Genomic DNA, 15,202 nt, shown 5'->3' with positions numbered 1-15,202 from the left:
GAGGGGCTCTGAAAGCGTCATGATTATATGTGATTACATTCTGCAGTACTTAAGTGATCCATTGTACCCTAGTGGTCATTGCAGTGGTTCATCTGCACTTTCAGGTCTGAACTGCTGAGATTTTAATAAGCAGCCGTGCACAGAGCAAACAATAGCATCACATAAATGCCCCCATCCTGACAGCCACAGTGCCTCACTGAGTGTGATGCTCTCTTTTTGACTGACATAATGCAAGTGTGAACTATACCTTTAAGATGCCCATGGCCTGACATACACTGAGTGATTTGCAGGAGAAAGTGGGGAGTGTGGTCAAACTGAAGGGTTCCCGAAGAGGACAGTCAGGTGACAAAATCAATTAGAGCAGCCTGACAAAAATGTTAGCCTTGGCCTTTAGTGGAAATTCTCTCTCCTTGCACTACCACCTTAACCACAGTCTGTGGCTATAGGTGGTGGTATTATGTCCAAGACTTCATAATCCGTTACCATTTCCATGTAGGATATGCACTTGCTGTTTGTCTTTCCTTCATCCTGCTCCCTTCCAAGCCTCTCTCGTTCCTCTCCCCCATGAAAAAAATCTTTACTCCTGTAATTTTCCCTTCTTCTCTTCAGTCTGTGAAAAGTCAATCCCTTCTCCAGTTGCCATAACAAATGACAGCCACTTGATTGCCATGAGACTCGACAGGTCAAGCCTGTTCCCCCCTCAGTAGGAATCACCAGTGTGAAACACTTGTAACCAACTATCTTTGCTCTTTATCTACAATTTAGGGAAGTGCATGACAGAAGAAGGATGAGAAGAAAGACTGAGTGCTGAGTACTGTCCTCCTCCTTCAGATAAAACATATACAATATTTTGGCTGACATGCAATAATACATGTAGTAAAGCTAATCCTTCTGACTGCAGTCAAATCAGTTCAGGACCCAGCCCATCACAGGATGTGGAGAGATAACCACTTTTGTTGAAACTCCAGCACACCATCACACTCCTAGAAATATGGTGACCAGAAGGAAAGGCCCTTTACATGCAGTGTCCAGTTACTTTCAGCTACAGATCCAGGATAAGGATCATCTGCTTTTCCGTTCAGAAAGCAGACCTATTACCTTCACATAATGTAATGAAGAAAGTGTGTTATATAGAAGACAAAAATTGAGACCAAAACAGCATTTCTGCTGTTGTGGGAACCTCTCATTGGACCTGATGTTCAGGGTCTTCATCCCACTGTTGTTAATTTCAGCACAGCAGGTTGGGGTGAATGATGCCATAACTCACAATGAGTGTTACAGGTTTCTGCTCTTGCCTGTTTCTGGAACATGCAGTCAAAAGTTTCAGCTCCCCAGTTTTGTGAGTCTACTGCTAACCAAGAGGATTGGGCCTGGAATTGGCAGGAGGTGAAGGCAGTAAGGATTAATCAATGCAATGAATCAAGGAACCTGCAGGGCTGCTTCAAAAACTGGCTCTTGCTCTCTTGTGCTGTGTGCTAGTTCTGTCTGCTAGAGCTCTGTCTCACAAGAGGTGCTTGAGTAGACCAACCCTTTCAGGTATTCACAGAACATTGTGAAATAAACACTTTGGCACAGATTAAGTTGTCCCAGGTCACATGAGCAGCAGTCAAACAGAACTGCATTTTAGGCAGTTTGGACAGAAGTCCATGTGAATTTTGTGGACAGTGATGCACTGGTTCATCTGAACAACAAGCATTTTTCAGAGAAAGCTCTGGAGGCACAGAGCCCCTTAGAAGTGTGTGGGGGTTTAGGTCAGTCCCCATACAGCCTCAGGTACTCCAGTGCTCATTACCTTGAGCAATGTCATTTACTCTAAAGGTGATCGATACAGAGAATATGCTCTAAGAATGTTTTATCATGAACAGTTGGTACAGAGGGTCTTATCTGCAGGTTTCTGACTGCTGAGCAGACACTGTATCACCTTCTGTTTTACAGTGGAACTAATTGTTCACCTCAGTGCAGCACAGCCAACAGCAGCTACAAACTGCAAAGCTCAGACAGTGCCCTCGGTGAGCAGAGAAACGCACACTAATGGGGACTTCTCCTGTACAAAAGGATGCACACGTGATATATACACACATCTCAGCTTGCATGCAATGAATTTGTTAGAGCAGATGCCTGAAGATCTTTAAGAGGGACAGCACCTACATTTTCTTTATAGAGATGGTGTTTAGTGCCATGAGGTGCAACAGCTAGCCCTATGCTGGCATAAACTGCTGGTATAATTGCCTGGCGATTTCAATGAAGATTTAAGTAGGCAAATGCCTCCATGTCTTAAACTAACATGAGGCAATGCATAAAGTCTGTAATTCTCATTATCTTTGCCTAGGTCATACTCCATCCCTTACTAATTGGCTCTTTGGGTATCCCATTTTGAGTTACAATGTTTACAACCTTTTCTTGATAATCTAATGTGCAGATGGGTCAGACTCCAAATACAAGGTGTTTTTATTCCCACTTCTTTTGCATAATAATCTCTGAACTGAAACCACACTTCCACCTATCTGCTAGTGCTTTTCCATGTCAGTGGCTGCTACTGTTGCAACACTGGGTGTGACTTGGCCACTGACATTTCAGTGTGACTCTTCTGCTTTACAGTATTCCTCATCACTAATTCAAGAGTTTCTTTGGTACAGACACAGAGTAGGTCTGTTTCAAGGCTCTTAGGTTAGTTAGTTCTCCTTGACATTATTCCTTTGGAAGCTCATGTTCCCCTGGAGCCTTGTCATGATATGGGACTGCATGACCTCTGAGAATCCACTTTCCCAATTAATAATGCTCCCTCTGCTAATTTTTTTTTTTGGTTGTTTAATGACCACCACAAGGATTAAAGCTTCCCTATTGCTATATTCATTGTTTTGAGATTTTGCTGGCAGAAATCACATATGTCAGTCTCCCATTTTTAAACTGCCTTTTTTTTCCCTATAAGTTTCTGTTAAGGAAAGCTTCAAGGATATGTGTAGCATTAGACATTGTTCAGTTGAACCTGAGTAATATACATTTTATTTCCTTCATCTGTGTCAAGCTTTTAATAATTCTCAACTTAAAAATATATGTGCCTTCTTAAAAACAGCAGGCACACAGGACACCACATCTACTGGGGACAAAATCTTTGTCCTAGAGTATGTAACCTATAGACACAAAGAAAATACCGTGAATGAGCAGCACAGTGTCATGTGTAAAAATCCCAAGTGATTTGTACTCAGTATAGCAAAGAGAGGTTTTTCAGGTGGCTCAAAATAACCAAACAACAAACCAAAAACCTCCTAAACCAAACCAAAACTGGAAGTTTTGACTTGAAGATGCTACATAAAAACTGAAACATCTTAAGGATAAAAATGACCCATGAAGAAAAGTCCATCTTTAATAGACAAACACAGCAGGTAGAAAAGTTTCAAAACCTCAGCACTGAAAAAGAAGTATTAACATTTGGCACTGATGGGTTACAGAAGTAGCTGGACATGACTCACTAATGCAAATTGTCAGTGTTTTCTGCAGAGCACCTGACCTCACATGCAGGCAGAAACCCTGAGCGCCAAGGCCTCAGGGTAAGCATTTTCTTAACTCCTGGACTGCTCGTGTTCACCTTCACCTTCTGGCCGTTTCTCTGAATGCTGGAACACAGAGTAGACAGGAGGACTGTGCTCCCACCTCGCTCATCACTGGCAGCCGAGGGCACTGGGCACTTCCAACAGCAATGATGAAATAGTGCTATTCTGTTGAAGTACAATTCCCATTAAAAAGGCAGATAAAAAAAAAAACAAAAACCCAAAGCGTTCATATCAGTACCCACCATTTTAGGGCAAATAATTAAGGAAAAAAGCCCCAAACAACAACTGCCGAACATAAAAGAAACACAGGAACTGTCTTTCACAAAGAATCATTAATGTTGGAAAAGACCTTTAACAATGAGCCCAACCATTAACCGAGCACTGCTAAGTCTACCACTAAACCATGTCCCTAAGCACAACATTACAGCTTTTTTGAACGCTTGCAGGGATAGTGATTCCACCACTTCCCTGGGCAGCCTTTTCCAATACTTCACCCTTTCTGTGAAGAAGTTTTTCCTGATATCCCGTCTAAACCTCCTGTGGCACAACTTGAGGCCATTTCCAATCGTCCTACCATGTTACTTGGTAGAAGTGGCCGACCCCTACTTGGCTACGAGCTCCTTTCATGGAGTTGTCGAGAGCGAGAAGGTCCCTCCTGAGCCTCCTCTTCTCCAGGCTAAACAGTCCCAGCTCCCACAGCTGCTCCTCTTGTGACCTGCGCGCCAGACCCTTCTAAAAATCCCTCCTCACCCGCAACACCCGTTTTGAGGGCATGGAGGAGAGCCTTTTCTAGCACAACGCTACTATCAATAATGTTATTTATAGACGAAACGCGTTCAAACAAACCCTTCCCGACATTACACGGCGGCAGGCCCCGAGCCCCCGGGGCAGGGCCGGCGCTCCCCCGCTGCGCTGCCCTCACTCCTTCCCTTCCCAGCCATGGCGGCGGCGGCTTCCAGGCAGCCGCCGGTCGCGGGCTTTGTTCGTCTCTGCCTGCGCCGCCTCCGCCCCTTCCTTCCTCCTTCCTTCCCTCTGCTCCCTCCCTCCCCCCTTCCCTCCCCCCGGCCGGCCCGAGCGCCCGGAGAGGCCCGCGGGGCGGGGGAACGAGAGGGCCCCGCGTCCCTCCTCCCCCTCCGAGCGAGTGCCGGGGATCCCCGCAGTTCCCGCCGGCCCCGAGTGCTGCGGGTGAGCGGCGGGGGAGGCGCCATGGCCGACCGGGCGCGGGCGGCGCTCTCCGAGTTGGGCTGGTAAGTGGGGCCGAGCTCGGCCGCGCCGCCGCCGCCGCCTCCGGGGGTGACTCCGAGCGGCGGGGCGGGGTGGGCAGGGCCCCGTGTTTGAGGCGTGCGGTGCGGGGGTCATCCCCGCCCCAGCTCCGCTCGGAGCCCATCGGCCGCGGGCAGGGGGTGGTGCCGCCCCCCGGTGCGCTCGGGGCCTGGCGCTGGCTTGCCCTGGGGAGCAGCTCCCGGCTCGTCCCGGCGGCTCTGCGGGGAGGGTCGGCATGCCCATCCCGGGACAGCCCCCGAGCTCCTTCGGGATCGGTGACGGCCTCCTGCCTCTCCTCCTGCCCCGGGGCCGGCCTCGCCTGGAGGCCTGGTGCCTGCCCCTAGTGCTGGGGTTGTTAATTGCGCTGTGCGCCTTTTCAGTAGGAAAGGCAAGATGAAAAAAGTGGGGTTAAGGTAGGGTAAATGAGGCACACATGAGGCTTGAACTCGGGACTTGCGTTTTCTACTTAGTCCCAGTCGTTGGGTACACAATATCCATTTTGGAGCAACGTGTTTCAACGAGTTGTGCTTTTCAAATACCTACTGCAAACGCTTATTTGCTAGCCAAAAATAGGTTTGCGCTGTAGGAAGTTTTTCTTTTGGTTTGGGACTTTTTTTGCTTGTTTGTTTGTTTTGTTTTGTTGAAGTGATTCACTGATTAGTCAGTGCTAACTTTTTTCCTTAAATGCTCGGAAAGTCTTTCACCAAACCTAAACTTCAGTGCTAACCGCTAAAGCACAGAGCATCATACTTAGGATGTAATTGAGAAAAACTGCTCAAATTACGTGACAGTGTTATTTTTGATGGCGTTCTGGGGATATTTCTGTTTAACTGTTTAAATTAGTGGTTTTCCTGGATTGTGGTTTCATGTATGTCTAAGGTGGAAAAGGTTAAAGTGGGTGTCATGTGATTTAGAATCATTTACTTGGAAGGGACCTACAACTATAATCTAGTCAAATCACTTGACCACTTCAGGGCTAACCAAATCTTGATATGTTATTAAGTGCACTGGCTGAATGCCTCTTAAACATTTGACTGGATTGGGGCATCGACTACCTCTCTAGGAAGCCTCTTCCAGTATTTGACTATGCCCTCAGTAAAGGAATGATTCCTTATGTCCTGTTTGAACCCTCCCTGCCACAGCTTTGAACCATCCCTGTTCATCCTATCACTGGATCCCAGATAGAAAAAATCAGCACCTCCCTCTGCACTTCCCCCGCTCAGGAGGCTGTAGAAGGAGAGCAATGAGGTTGCCTCTCAGCCTCCTGTAATCCAATATAGACAAACCAGTCTTCAGCTGCTCCTCACAGGACATGTCATCAGCTTTGTTGCCCTCCTCTGGATGTATTTAAGGGCCTTTACATAGTTTTCAAATGTGTGCACAGTACTGCAGGTAAGGCCACACCAGTGCTGAGTGCAGCTGGATGATCACCTCCTTTAATCAGCTGGTGATGCTGTGTTTGTTGGCCCAGCTTTTCCAGTGCTACTTTGTGGTAATAGTAACCAAATAGAGTAATTAGGTTTCTTCTTGGGTAAGTGTATCAAGCTTCAAAAATATTGTTCTGAGTGGTTCTAGAGTGCACAATCCTGTGGTTCCTGGCTATTGCTGAATTGAAATAATCATAACTATTTCTGCTACTTTTTACAACATTAGCTTATTTAACGGGAATTTTGGACTGTGCCTTGAAACTTGCCCCTCTCCTCTTCTGTTCTTAGACCTCTCTGAAAATGCAAAAGTTTTCTATAAAAGCAGTTTTATTTTCTTAGTTTGCTTTTCTTGCTTTCTATTGCCTATTCAAAATTTTATCACAGTTTTCAACTTTGAGTTGTTTTACTGCCTTTTCAGTTGAATGAGTACCGCTGGTAAACGGCTTTCAGGTACATATATGAGGTGCCTTTGAAACAATCTGTTCCTCTGCAGTGTTTACTGCCCTCCTTGGGAGTGTAGACACTTGAATGGCTGCAAACACTTGTTATTCTTGCAGTCCTGTAGGGTGGGAGCCAGAGGTTGAAAGTTGATCGGGCCACTAATGGGCTGATACCACGTCCACTGAAATTATGCCTTGACCTAGTTGCATTGGGGAGAGTAGTATGAAAGAGGGAGGAATTAATGCCTATACTTTTGAGGAATGTGAGGTGGAGTGGAAAAGAAATAATGTTTCGGAGATCTTGTTTAGCTGTCTTCATGCACTTTAAAAAGAATAGTAACCTGAACATCCATGCTTCTAACTGCTTTGCTGTTGCTCTTACTTATGATTTTTCTCATATTATTAGATCTTAGAGTTATTTAACACATCTGTGAGTGAGCCTTCAGTGGTGTTTAATGTAGTATTATGTATCTGACTACACTGGTGATTAAATAATGTTTTGTACCAAATTGGTTGTTGCTGTTGCTGTCACCTGATGTCAGAATGATAAGTTTCCTAATACAAAACCAAAACCAACTTTTTATGTTAAAATCTGTCCCCACTTAAACTGCAGAAGCACTGCGTGGCATGTCAAGTAAAAAAAAAAAAAGGTTGTCCTTGCTTAGTTGAAAATCTGCTAGCTTGTAAAATACTGCCTGTATTGACTGGATTTTAGAGTAAGTTTCTTAAATCTTACAAGGTTAGAAGAGTTAATGTAGACACTTGTTTGTGTCAGTTTCTGCAACTGGTGTTTACATTTTATGATTCTGAATTAAAGTTATTTTTCAAGTAAAACAGTAATACAGTGTATCTAATACAGAACAGTAATTATATATCTATTCCCCTCCCCCAACCAGGTATTGTCAGAGTAATCTGTTATAAAATTGTCCAGGAATTTGTAATGTTTGCCTTTAGTATATCAATTACATTTTTGTCAGCTTCTGAAAGGTAAACTAGCCCTACCTAGTAAATGTAACAGTGGTAGGTAAAGCTGGAAGCCTTTCTTTTTTCTTTCCTTTTTTTTTTTTTGTGATAGTGGTGTTTTATGGAAATGAGTAAAAGGCCCCTGTAGTTTGTGTGCAGAATAGTGGTTTTTCTGAAGACAGATCCCTGCAGCTCTCATTGAAAGCCTGCATTTTTTGATGCTAGCTCTTTTCGTTATGCACGACACTGTTCCTTGGAATGAGATATTGGCTCCAGCTAGGGGACAGATAAAGTGTTTGTATTACATATCAGTGAAAAAGATACTCTGTCTTGGAACAGAAGTTCTGTATTAACTTTTTTATTTAATTATCGAACATGAGGAGGAAGGCCAAGTGGCAGAATTACCTTTTTGTATTGTTATAGTTACATTCCTGAATTTCAGAACCAGTTTTCTAGTGTTCTTGTTAAATTATGGACCTTAATGGACCATGAATTAGTGAATCCAGTTTTATTACTAGAACTGAAGTTCAGAAGGACTACAGAATACATCCCCTTATGTAAACAATGAGTTTGCAAAGCACTTCTTACTGGCTTGCAACAGAATTTTCTTTTTGTTTGTTTTTGTTTGGGTTTTTTGTTAGTGTGTTTTGTTTTGTTTTTTAAATTTCCTGTGTGGCATTTCACAAGAGAATATGACAAGCCAAGACCTCTTCAGTGTTCCTAGATCAGAGGTTGGGAATTTTTTACATAGAAATGCCAACATATTGTTAAAAATTACCAATGTGCCATGGCCTACAGCAGGTTTAGCCTGTGGTTCACAGATCTTAGGTCTGGTGATTGATCTCTGTGGGAAAGCAAGAGGTGCAAACTGGATAACTGAAGATTTTTTTTAGTACAGCTAAATGTACTTGCGAGTTCCTTGTCAACTAGTACAGATTTTTTTATTCCAGTGTGTGATGCCATAAAAATTCGTAACTCTATGGCAAAAAAATACAGTCTTGTAAAACCTAATGTATTTTGAAGATTATGTAAACAACGTTGTGACTATGAAAAGTTACTCCCAGAGATGAAGAGGAAATGGAATTGTACTAGTTGTTTGGAAACAGAAGAATGCTGCTTAATAGTCCATGAGAAAACCCTTATATTAATGTTGTTGTGGTTGTATATACTTTGTAAGTGAAAAATACAGAGTTGATGTACAACAAACTTTTAAACTGAGGTTTTGGTATTTCAGCAAGTTATGTGGTGCATACTGGGTAACTCTGGATTTAAGATTGGTGTGTTCACATGTGTCCTTTTGTAGGACTAAACATCTGATATGATCCAAGCTCTAAAGCAAAAGTAGGTGTGTGCCTGGAAACACAAGGAAGTTCTCACAGGGATGAATCTAACACCACTTTCTAAAAGCACAGCAGGCATTTGGCAAAGTAGTAAGTTCCAGAATTCTGCAAGATGATCTGCTTTTCCCTCATGCTTTTTTGCTATTCCAATAAAACATTTTTGGAAAACCCAGCTGAAATTGGTTCCTGCATATTGAGCAAGCCCAGGCAGGATAAAAGATTTTCCTTAGACACAAGCATAACACAGTGTTTCACAGGAGAGGTGCATCTGTTTTGAGATTCTTGACACTTCTTTTGTGATGTGCGTAATCTTGTGAAGTTTGATTGGTACCATGAAATCACAAAATGCCACATTTTTAATTTGTTTGGGTGTATCCCTTACTGGGTGATCTGATCAGTTTGCATTCCTGCTGGCAAGTAATGCGTAGTTAGAACCTGAATTCGTTGTTTTCACTCTGATGGAGTGCAGAATGTCCAGCATTTTGCATTCTGTTAAGAGAACGACCCCAAGAAACTAACTCAGATGCTACTTTCTCTTTTTTCTTCTTTTGAAAGAAGATGCTAGGTGTTTGAAAAATAATTATTACTAGCTGGAATTGTTACAATGACAAGAAACAAATTTAGGGCTATAATTAATTGTTTAAAAGATGCAAAAAAGGATAGGTGAAATAAGGAGATGGAAGGAGGTAGGGGACTAACATGTTTGAAACACCTCTGTTTGCAGAAGAGGGGTGAACTTGGTGAGGTTTATGTAATCTGCAGGCAGGACATAAAATGAAAGCAGATCTCTTACTAAAGCTTACACAATTACTGCTCACTGAATGCTGCAACTCTAGAATTGGAAAGCATTTACTGAAGTCAGTAGCAGATTGGTTTAAAAGTGGGTAAATTTTTTTTACTAAGGACCTCAACCAAAGCTTACTTGTGCCAAAGACAAGTGATTATCCTGTGGGTTAGTACAGTTGGTTAAAAGATGAGAAGCTAGATAGATAAATGATTGCATCTTGTTGGAACAATGTTCGCAGTAGGTTTCTGCTGGGGTTAAGAGGTTCATTATATTCTTAAGGAATGACAGTACTGTGGCACCATAGCAGTTTGTTGATCTGTGGGGATTGGTAAAACCTGAGCTAGTTGGGTACTTGCAGCAAACTCTTCCAAAACCGTTTTCCAGTTCTTTCACATACAAGTGTAGCTTGGTTCTGGTGAATGCCAAATGATTCTCATACAGGGGAAAATAATGTGAACCTATATACACAGTGATGAGCTCTATATTTGCTCCTGTTACCTACTCAGAAAAGGGCAATGGTCAGACAGCTGTTGGGAATTGTTCACAAAGAATTAAATCATTGTTAGGTCATTATGTTTACCAGTGGTGTGTCAAAATCATTAACAATGTGCATTAATGTAATCATCCCAGCACAGCAAGGGTTTCATAGACAGTGAAAAAGTGGACGAGAGGTGTGGAAGACACTCTGTGCTGGGAAGATGAAGATCTTTACTCTGAAAAACAGAACAACAGGGAGAGAGATGATAGAGATCTATAAAATCCATAGATCAAACAGAAATGATGAATAGAAAGCAAGAGCAGCAGTTTTTCTTAGGACAAGAATTAGGCCACATGGTCAATTAAACTTGCTACCTGATAAAAATTAAAGTAGCTTGTCAAGCAATGTGTAATTAAATTGTAGAACTTACTTGCCACATGATATTGTGGAGCAGAAAAAATGTAAGTGAGTTAAAATTGTAATTAGGCAAAGCCAGGTAGGGATAGTTGCACTGGATACTGAACTCTACAGTGAAGTTGGACTACCAGCTCTAAAATGGCTGATAGCCAGGAATTACTCTGAACACTTATGTCTAGGTATTTGCTGTGGTTTGCATTCTTGACCTGGATCATCTGCCTCTGGCCACCCTTGACAAAAATGGAACTGTGTTATTAGACCTAAACTGCATAAGTTAAAACACCATTTATGTTCTTATTTTTATATTGTTAGATAAATGACCTCACACCGTAGTTCTGCTGAAGAAAGGATTTTCTTCTCTTGATTTGGGATGAGAGAAGATGGAGTGAGGATTTGGAGAGAAATGAATCAGACAGTTGAAAACAGAGAGAAAAGGCAAAGCAAGTGTGACAGTCCCCTATGCATTCCATCTCAGCTGTGATTTCCACTGTCTTGCTGCAGCTCACCCTCCTGGTTTTCAATAGTTGTTGGGAGAGACTCTCCCTGCATCTTTTTATGTGAGATCTCAAATCGATTTATGGCCCATCTTGGGGGACACACACTTCACCGGTTCGTTTCTCTGCTGGGAAGCTAAAGCACTAATATAAGATGTCCTTGATTTATAGAATTGTCTCAAGTTAAAGTGAAGTTGTTGCTACTGTGAAAGAAAAAAGTGGAGGAAAGAAAAACTAAAGTTAAAAGACCTTTAAATTGCTGCAGACTTTTTTTTTAACACCCACCTTTTCAGTGGCCTTACTTTTCTTGGTATAGTATGTCCCAGATTGATTCTTTCCAATCAATGAGTTCTCTGGGAATGTGTAGGTTTTCCACAGCTAGTCTCATTTTTGGAGTCTTTGGAATTTTGAATGTATTGAGTCTTGTTTTAGAAGTTATTTACTTAGCATTGTAATTCTTAGGCTTTGCCTTCTTTATGGGATGCAAATACTTCATTAGGACAAGTGTTACTTAATGGGTTTGACTCAGTGACATACTGCTTTCCTTCTTTCTACCTCTTTTTGAGCTGGTGCTCTTTGAAGAACTCATATTAAATGCTGCATATTATCTCCTGTTTGCTGAGTTTCATAAGACTTTGTATCATTTTTTCTTCAAATAATCAGTTGTTAAACTCATTGATATCATCAGATAAGCAAGGCAATGGGGTGGAGCTTGTTACACAATTGAGATTTACTCTTCTGGGCTGATTTACCTCTCCCCTTAAGAGAAATTTTGTTTCTCAGTGTAGTGTAAGCAAAGCATGTAAAAATGGGATTTTGGTAGGGATTTGAGGGAGGGATGGAATAGCAGCATGCTTGATTATTATTTGCCTTTTCCAGCAAACCAAAATGAATTTCTCAATGGAAGGGTGAATTAATAAAAGCATCAGTGTGTTTAAAAGTCTAGATTTTTCTGGAGGTCAGTATGTTACCATTTCAGCAAAAGTAGATTCTTTTAAACTTATATGTTCCTGGTAATTTAAATTATTAGAAAGCCTGTGTCATCTAGAAGGTAGAAATATGAGGCATTTGCAGTAGATATTGCATATAGATGAACTGGGTCTCAGACCTTTGCAAAGACTTTGCATTCTGAAATAATGTTTTAAGACTCTTGAGACAGATGTTTCCTTCTCTCTTCAATTTCTGTGTGCTCACACTCCCCAGACCCTGAGTGCTTGAGCAGCAAGCTGGTGGGAGGGTAGCTGGTGATTTTGGAGCAGGGTATTGTTATCATTCATACTGACAACAGAGTGATATTCATTAGGATTTTCTGTGTGTATATTTCATGTGTTACGGCTGGTTAAAATACAGCTTTATGTAAATAATACCTGTAGGAGTACATAGAAGTAAGGAGCTGTCCTGAAGTTTTACTTAGATAGAATTACACTTGGAAACACTGGATATTAAATATCCTATATACTGTTGGGTTTTTGTTTTTTTTTTTTTTTTTTTTTTCTGTGATTGTCATAGAAAGACAATTAAAATTAAATTTAAGACTGATTCTCCAAGCTGTGCATATTGTTCATACTTTCAGGAATAGTAGGTTTTCTACTTCTTTAGAGCAAAAGGAGCATAATTCCAGTAAGAGTAATTCTAATAGAGCTGACAGGAAGAAGGAAAGGCTCTCTGGGGGATGTATAGTATGGGAATGTTTTGAATCACTTTTTATGTACTGAATATAATGCATAATCATGAGGTGTCAGATTTTATGTGGACTGGACAGCTCTAGGACTGAATTACAACCTTTGAGCTTCTTTGCACATTTAAGGAAAAAGAAAGTGGTTTAAATAATCTTTGTACCACTGGTAAGTAATTAAAGCATGATGGGCATTCTTGCATTGGCATCATTTTGAACCCTTCACTTGGGGAAATGTAGCCTAGGTTTTGGAAGTGGGAGTGATGGCATTAACTGACAGCAAGCGAAGACTCACTGGAGAACAGACTGCTGAACTGGCTTCTTTGTGAGGGAGTGCTGTCTGGGGGCAGTGGTCAACACTGGCTTTTTCTTTCTTCTTGTTTCTCTCCTGTGCTCCAGGAACAGCTCGAGGTTCTAGTGCTGTGTCATACCCGAAAAAAAGCTGTTGAAGAAAGCCAGAGAAGAAAAAGCCATGTGTGTTCAGACAGCTTCAAGATACTCTCAGTGGCATGGCAGCTGTGTCTTTGGCACAGCCCCAGCCTTAGAATATTTGTGTTCAATTTAACGCTTTAGGGTGGCTGCCAGCATTTTCTTGGGAAAATGTGACTGAGAAAGAGTGTTCACAGCTTGTATCTGAGAAGAAAAAAGGAAAGAATTTTGTTACATGAACAAAGAAAACCTTCCACAGTGTTGTGACTTTTGTATGTCAAATTGCTGTGGCTTGTTGGCCTCTTATGAATCATGGAGTAGCAAATCTTCTCAAGGAGCAGAAAGCTTGCAAGAGCTCTTGTCCAGCAGTTTTTGACTGCAGGGGCTGTTTCTAGCATCTGCTGTTTTACAGCAGTGCTGCTTGCTGGAAGCTTATCTTATCAAAGTTTGGAGTTAGTGAGGTTATCTTGGGCACATCTCTGTGTGTTACCTGGAAAAGTTTGACATTTTTGCATTGCAGCTATTACTGCTAGATAACAGTGTGCCTGTGTTATCACTAAATCTCTTCTATTAAGTAGTTGTTAGAGACTCGTGTTCACTTGTTTTTTTCAGTCTGCTGAAGTTGCACCGTGTTATATTCTTTTACTGTTGTAAAATACAATATGTACGATCTCAGTGTTTAAATACTTACAGATATAAATCAGGGTGCATCATTAAATCACAGGCTAGAAATGTGCATTATCCAGTACCTTTATGAAGGGCATTAATAATATTATTCTCCTATTTAATGGGCATATGAAATCACTTAGCTCTGATATTGATGGCAGTGTACTGAATGGATAAAATACGTCTTTCAACAGCTGGATCATCTTGTTTCATGGTGTTGCTTCTTAGAATGATAGAAATGGAAATTGCCATTTATTATGGAAGCACATTTCCACTTGTTTTGGTTGATGTTGCCATAATTTCTGTTAGGTTCATTGTATAGTGGAAGTGTGGCAGACTTTAAAAGGCATCAGGGCAGTTAAGTTTACTCAGTTTCCAAGTACATACTTTTTTTTTTACTTTTGTAACCGTGATACTGTGTCCAAGACAGTTTTAAATACAAAGCAGAGATGAACTTGAAACTATTTTTTAGAATTGTAGTGCTAATGAACATTGCATTTTTCAACTTCTTAGCACACTTTCTGTTATACAGTTGAAAGTACTAGTGAGTGTGAAGTTTTCATTTAACTGTTATTTGGAGAAGAGCATGAGGGGGGAAAACGTCAGTGAAGGAGCTGAAGAGAAGGTGTGTGATTTTCAAGGGTTTGGTTCTGACTGTGCAAAGTAGTGATTTCTGAATGAGGCACACTTCGTGTTAAAGTAATGAGCTGCTAAGGAGTGCTGAGAGGATCCTTATGTAAAAATATGATCCATCAAGCTGTTTTTCATTGAGAACAGAATGTATAATGAGCACAGTCATGATTCTTGGTTTTAAAAACTTACTCAAATTTTTAATTTACTCAAGTTTTTAAATTCAGATGTAAGGTATGATACACTGTCATTTGTGTAATACACAGGTAGGTTTTGATAGATTAGAGAGTTGTAGTTCAGCTAGTGTAAGAAACAGCCTGGAGTTCTGCCTTTTGGCAAATACTTGCCAAATTCCTCTACAACTTTTCACTTGAGTGCTATCTACAATTCTTGATACAAAATAATACCAGATTTGTTTGTTTGTAACTATGAAAATCAGAGTAAGTGAAGGAAGTGGATGCCTCATTTTTTATACTTAACATTTTAAGATAAACAGGTTTGGGTTTGTTTAATAGTCAAATCATTCTTGACTATGTAGCATAAAATGATTTCAACCAATTTTTGTGTCATTAAATAGTAAGTAACAGTTTTTGGTATTTTTTTTCTTAATGGCCAAAGAAATTTCTCACACTAATTTTGGTC

At 41.1% G+C, this 15,202-nt stretch overlaps 1 protein-coding gene and 1 long non-coding RNA gene across 3 annotated transcripts in view; one reads left to right on the top strand and one right to left on the bottom strand.

The window, feature by feature from the left end:
• Window positions 1-3,346: 3,346 nt before the first annotated feature.
• LOC138118717 (uncharacterized) lies at window positions 3,347-4,515 on the bottom strand. Its single transcript, XR_011155262.1, has 2 exons — window positions 4,398-4,515; window positions 3,347-3,716 (listed from the first exon to the last, which is right to left on the bottom strand). It is a non-coding gene; the product is annotated as an uncharacterized lncRNA (long non-coding RNA).
• Window positions 4,516-4,585: 70 nt separating this feature from the next.
• The window catches only part of TDRD3 (tudor domain containing 3), an 89,645-nt gene continuing 79,028 nt past the window's right edge, over window positions 4,586-15,202 (top strand). The window contains exon 1 of one of the 2 annotated variants that reach the window (XM_069009450.1): window positions 4,586-4,798. Coding sequence is in view for 1 of the 2 variants with exons in the window: in XM_069009441.1 (XP_068865542.1) it covers window positions 4,758-4,798 (41 nt within the window). In the remaining variant the exon portion in view is untranslated. The remainder of the gene's footprint in view (window positions 4,799-15,202) is intronic. The other variant, XM_069009441.1, reaches the window with a different exon arrangement.

Source organism: Aphelocoma coerulescens, chromosome 1 (genome assembly GCF_041296385.1).
Source record: "Aphelocoma coerulescens isolate FSJ_1873_10779 chromosome 1, UR_Acoe_1.0, whole genome shotgun sequence".
NCBI classification, from domain to species: Eukaryota; Metazoa; Chordata; class Aves; order Passeriformes; family Corvidae; genus Aphelocoma; species Aphelocoma coerulescens.
The sequence above is the reverse complement of the archived record's forward strand: the minus strand, read 5'-3'. Positions and strand labels throughout refer to the sequence as shown.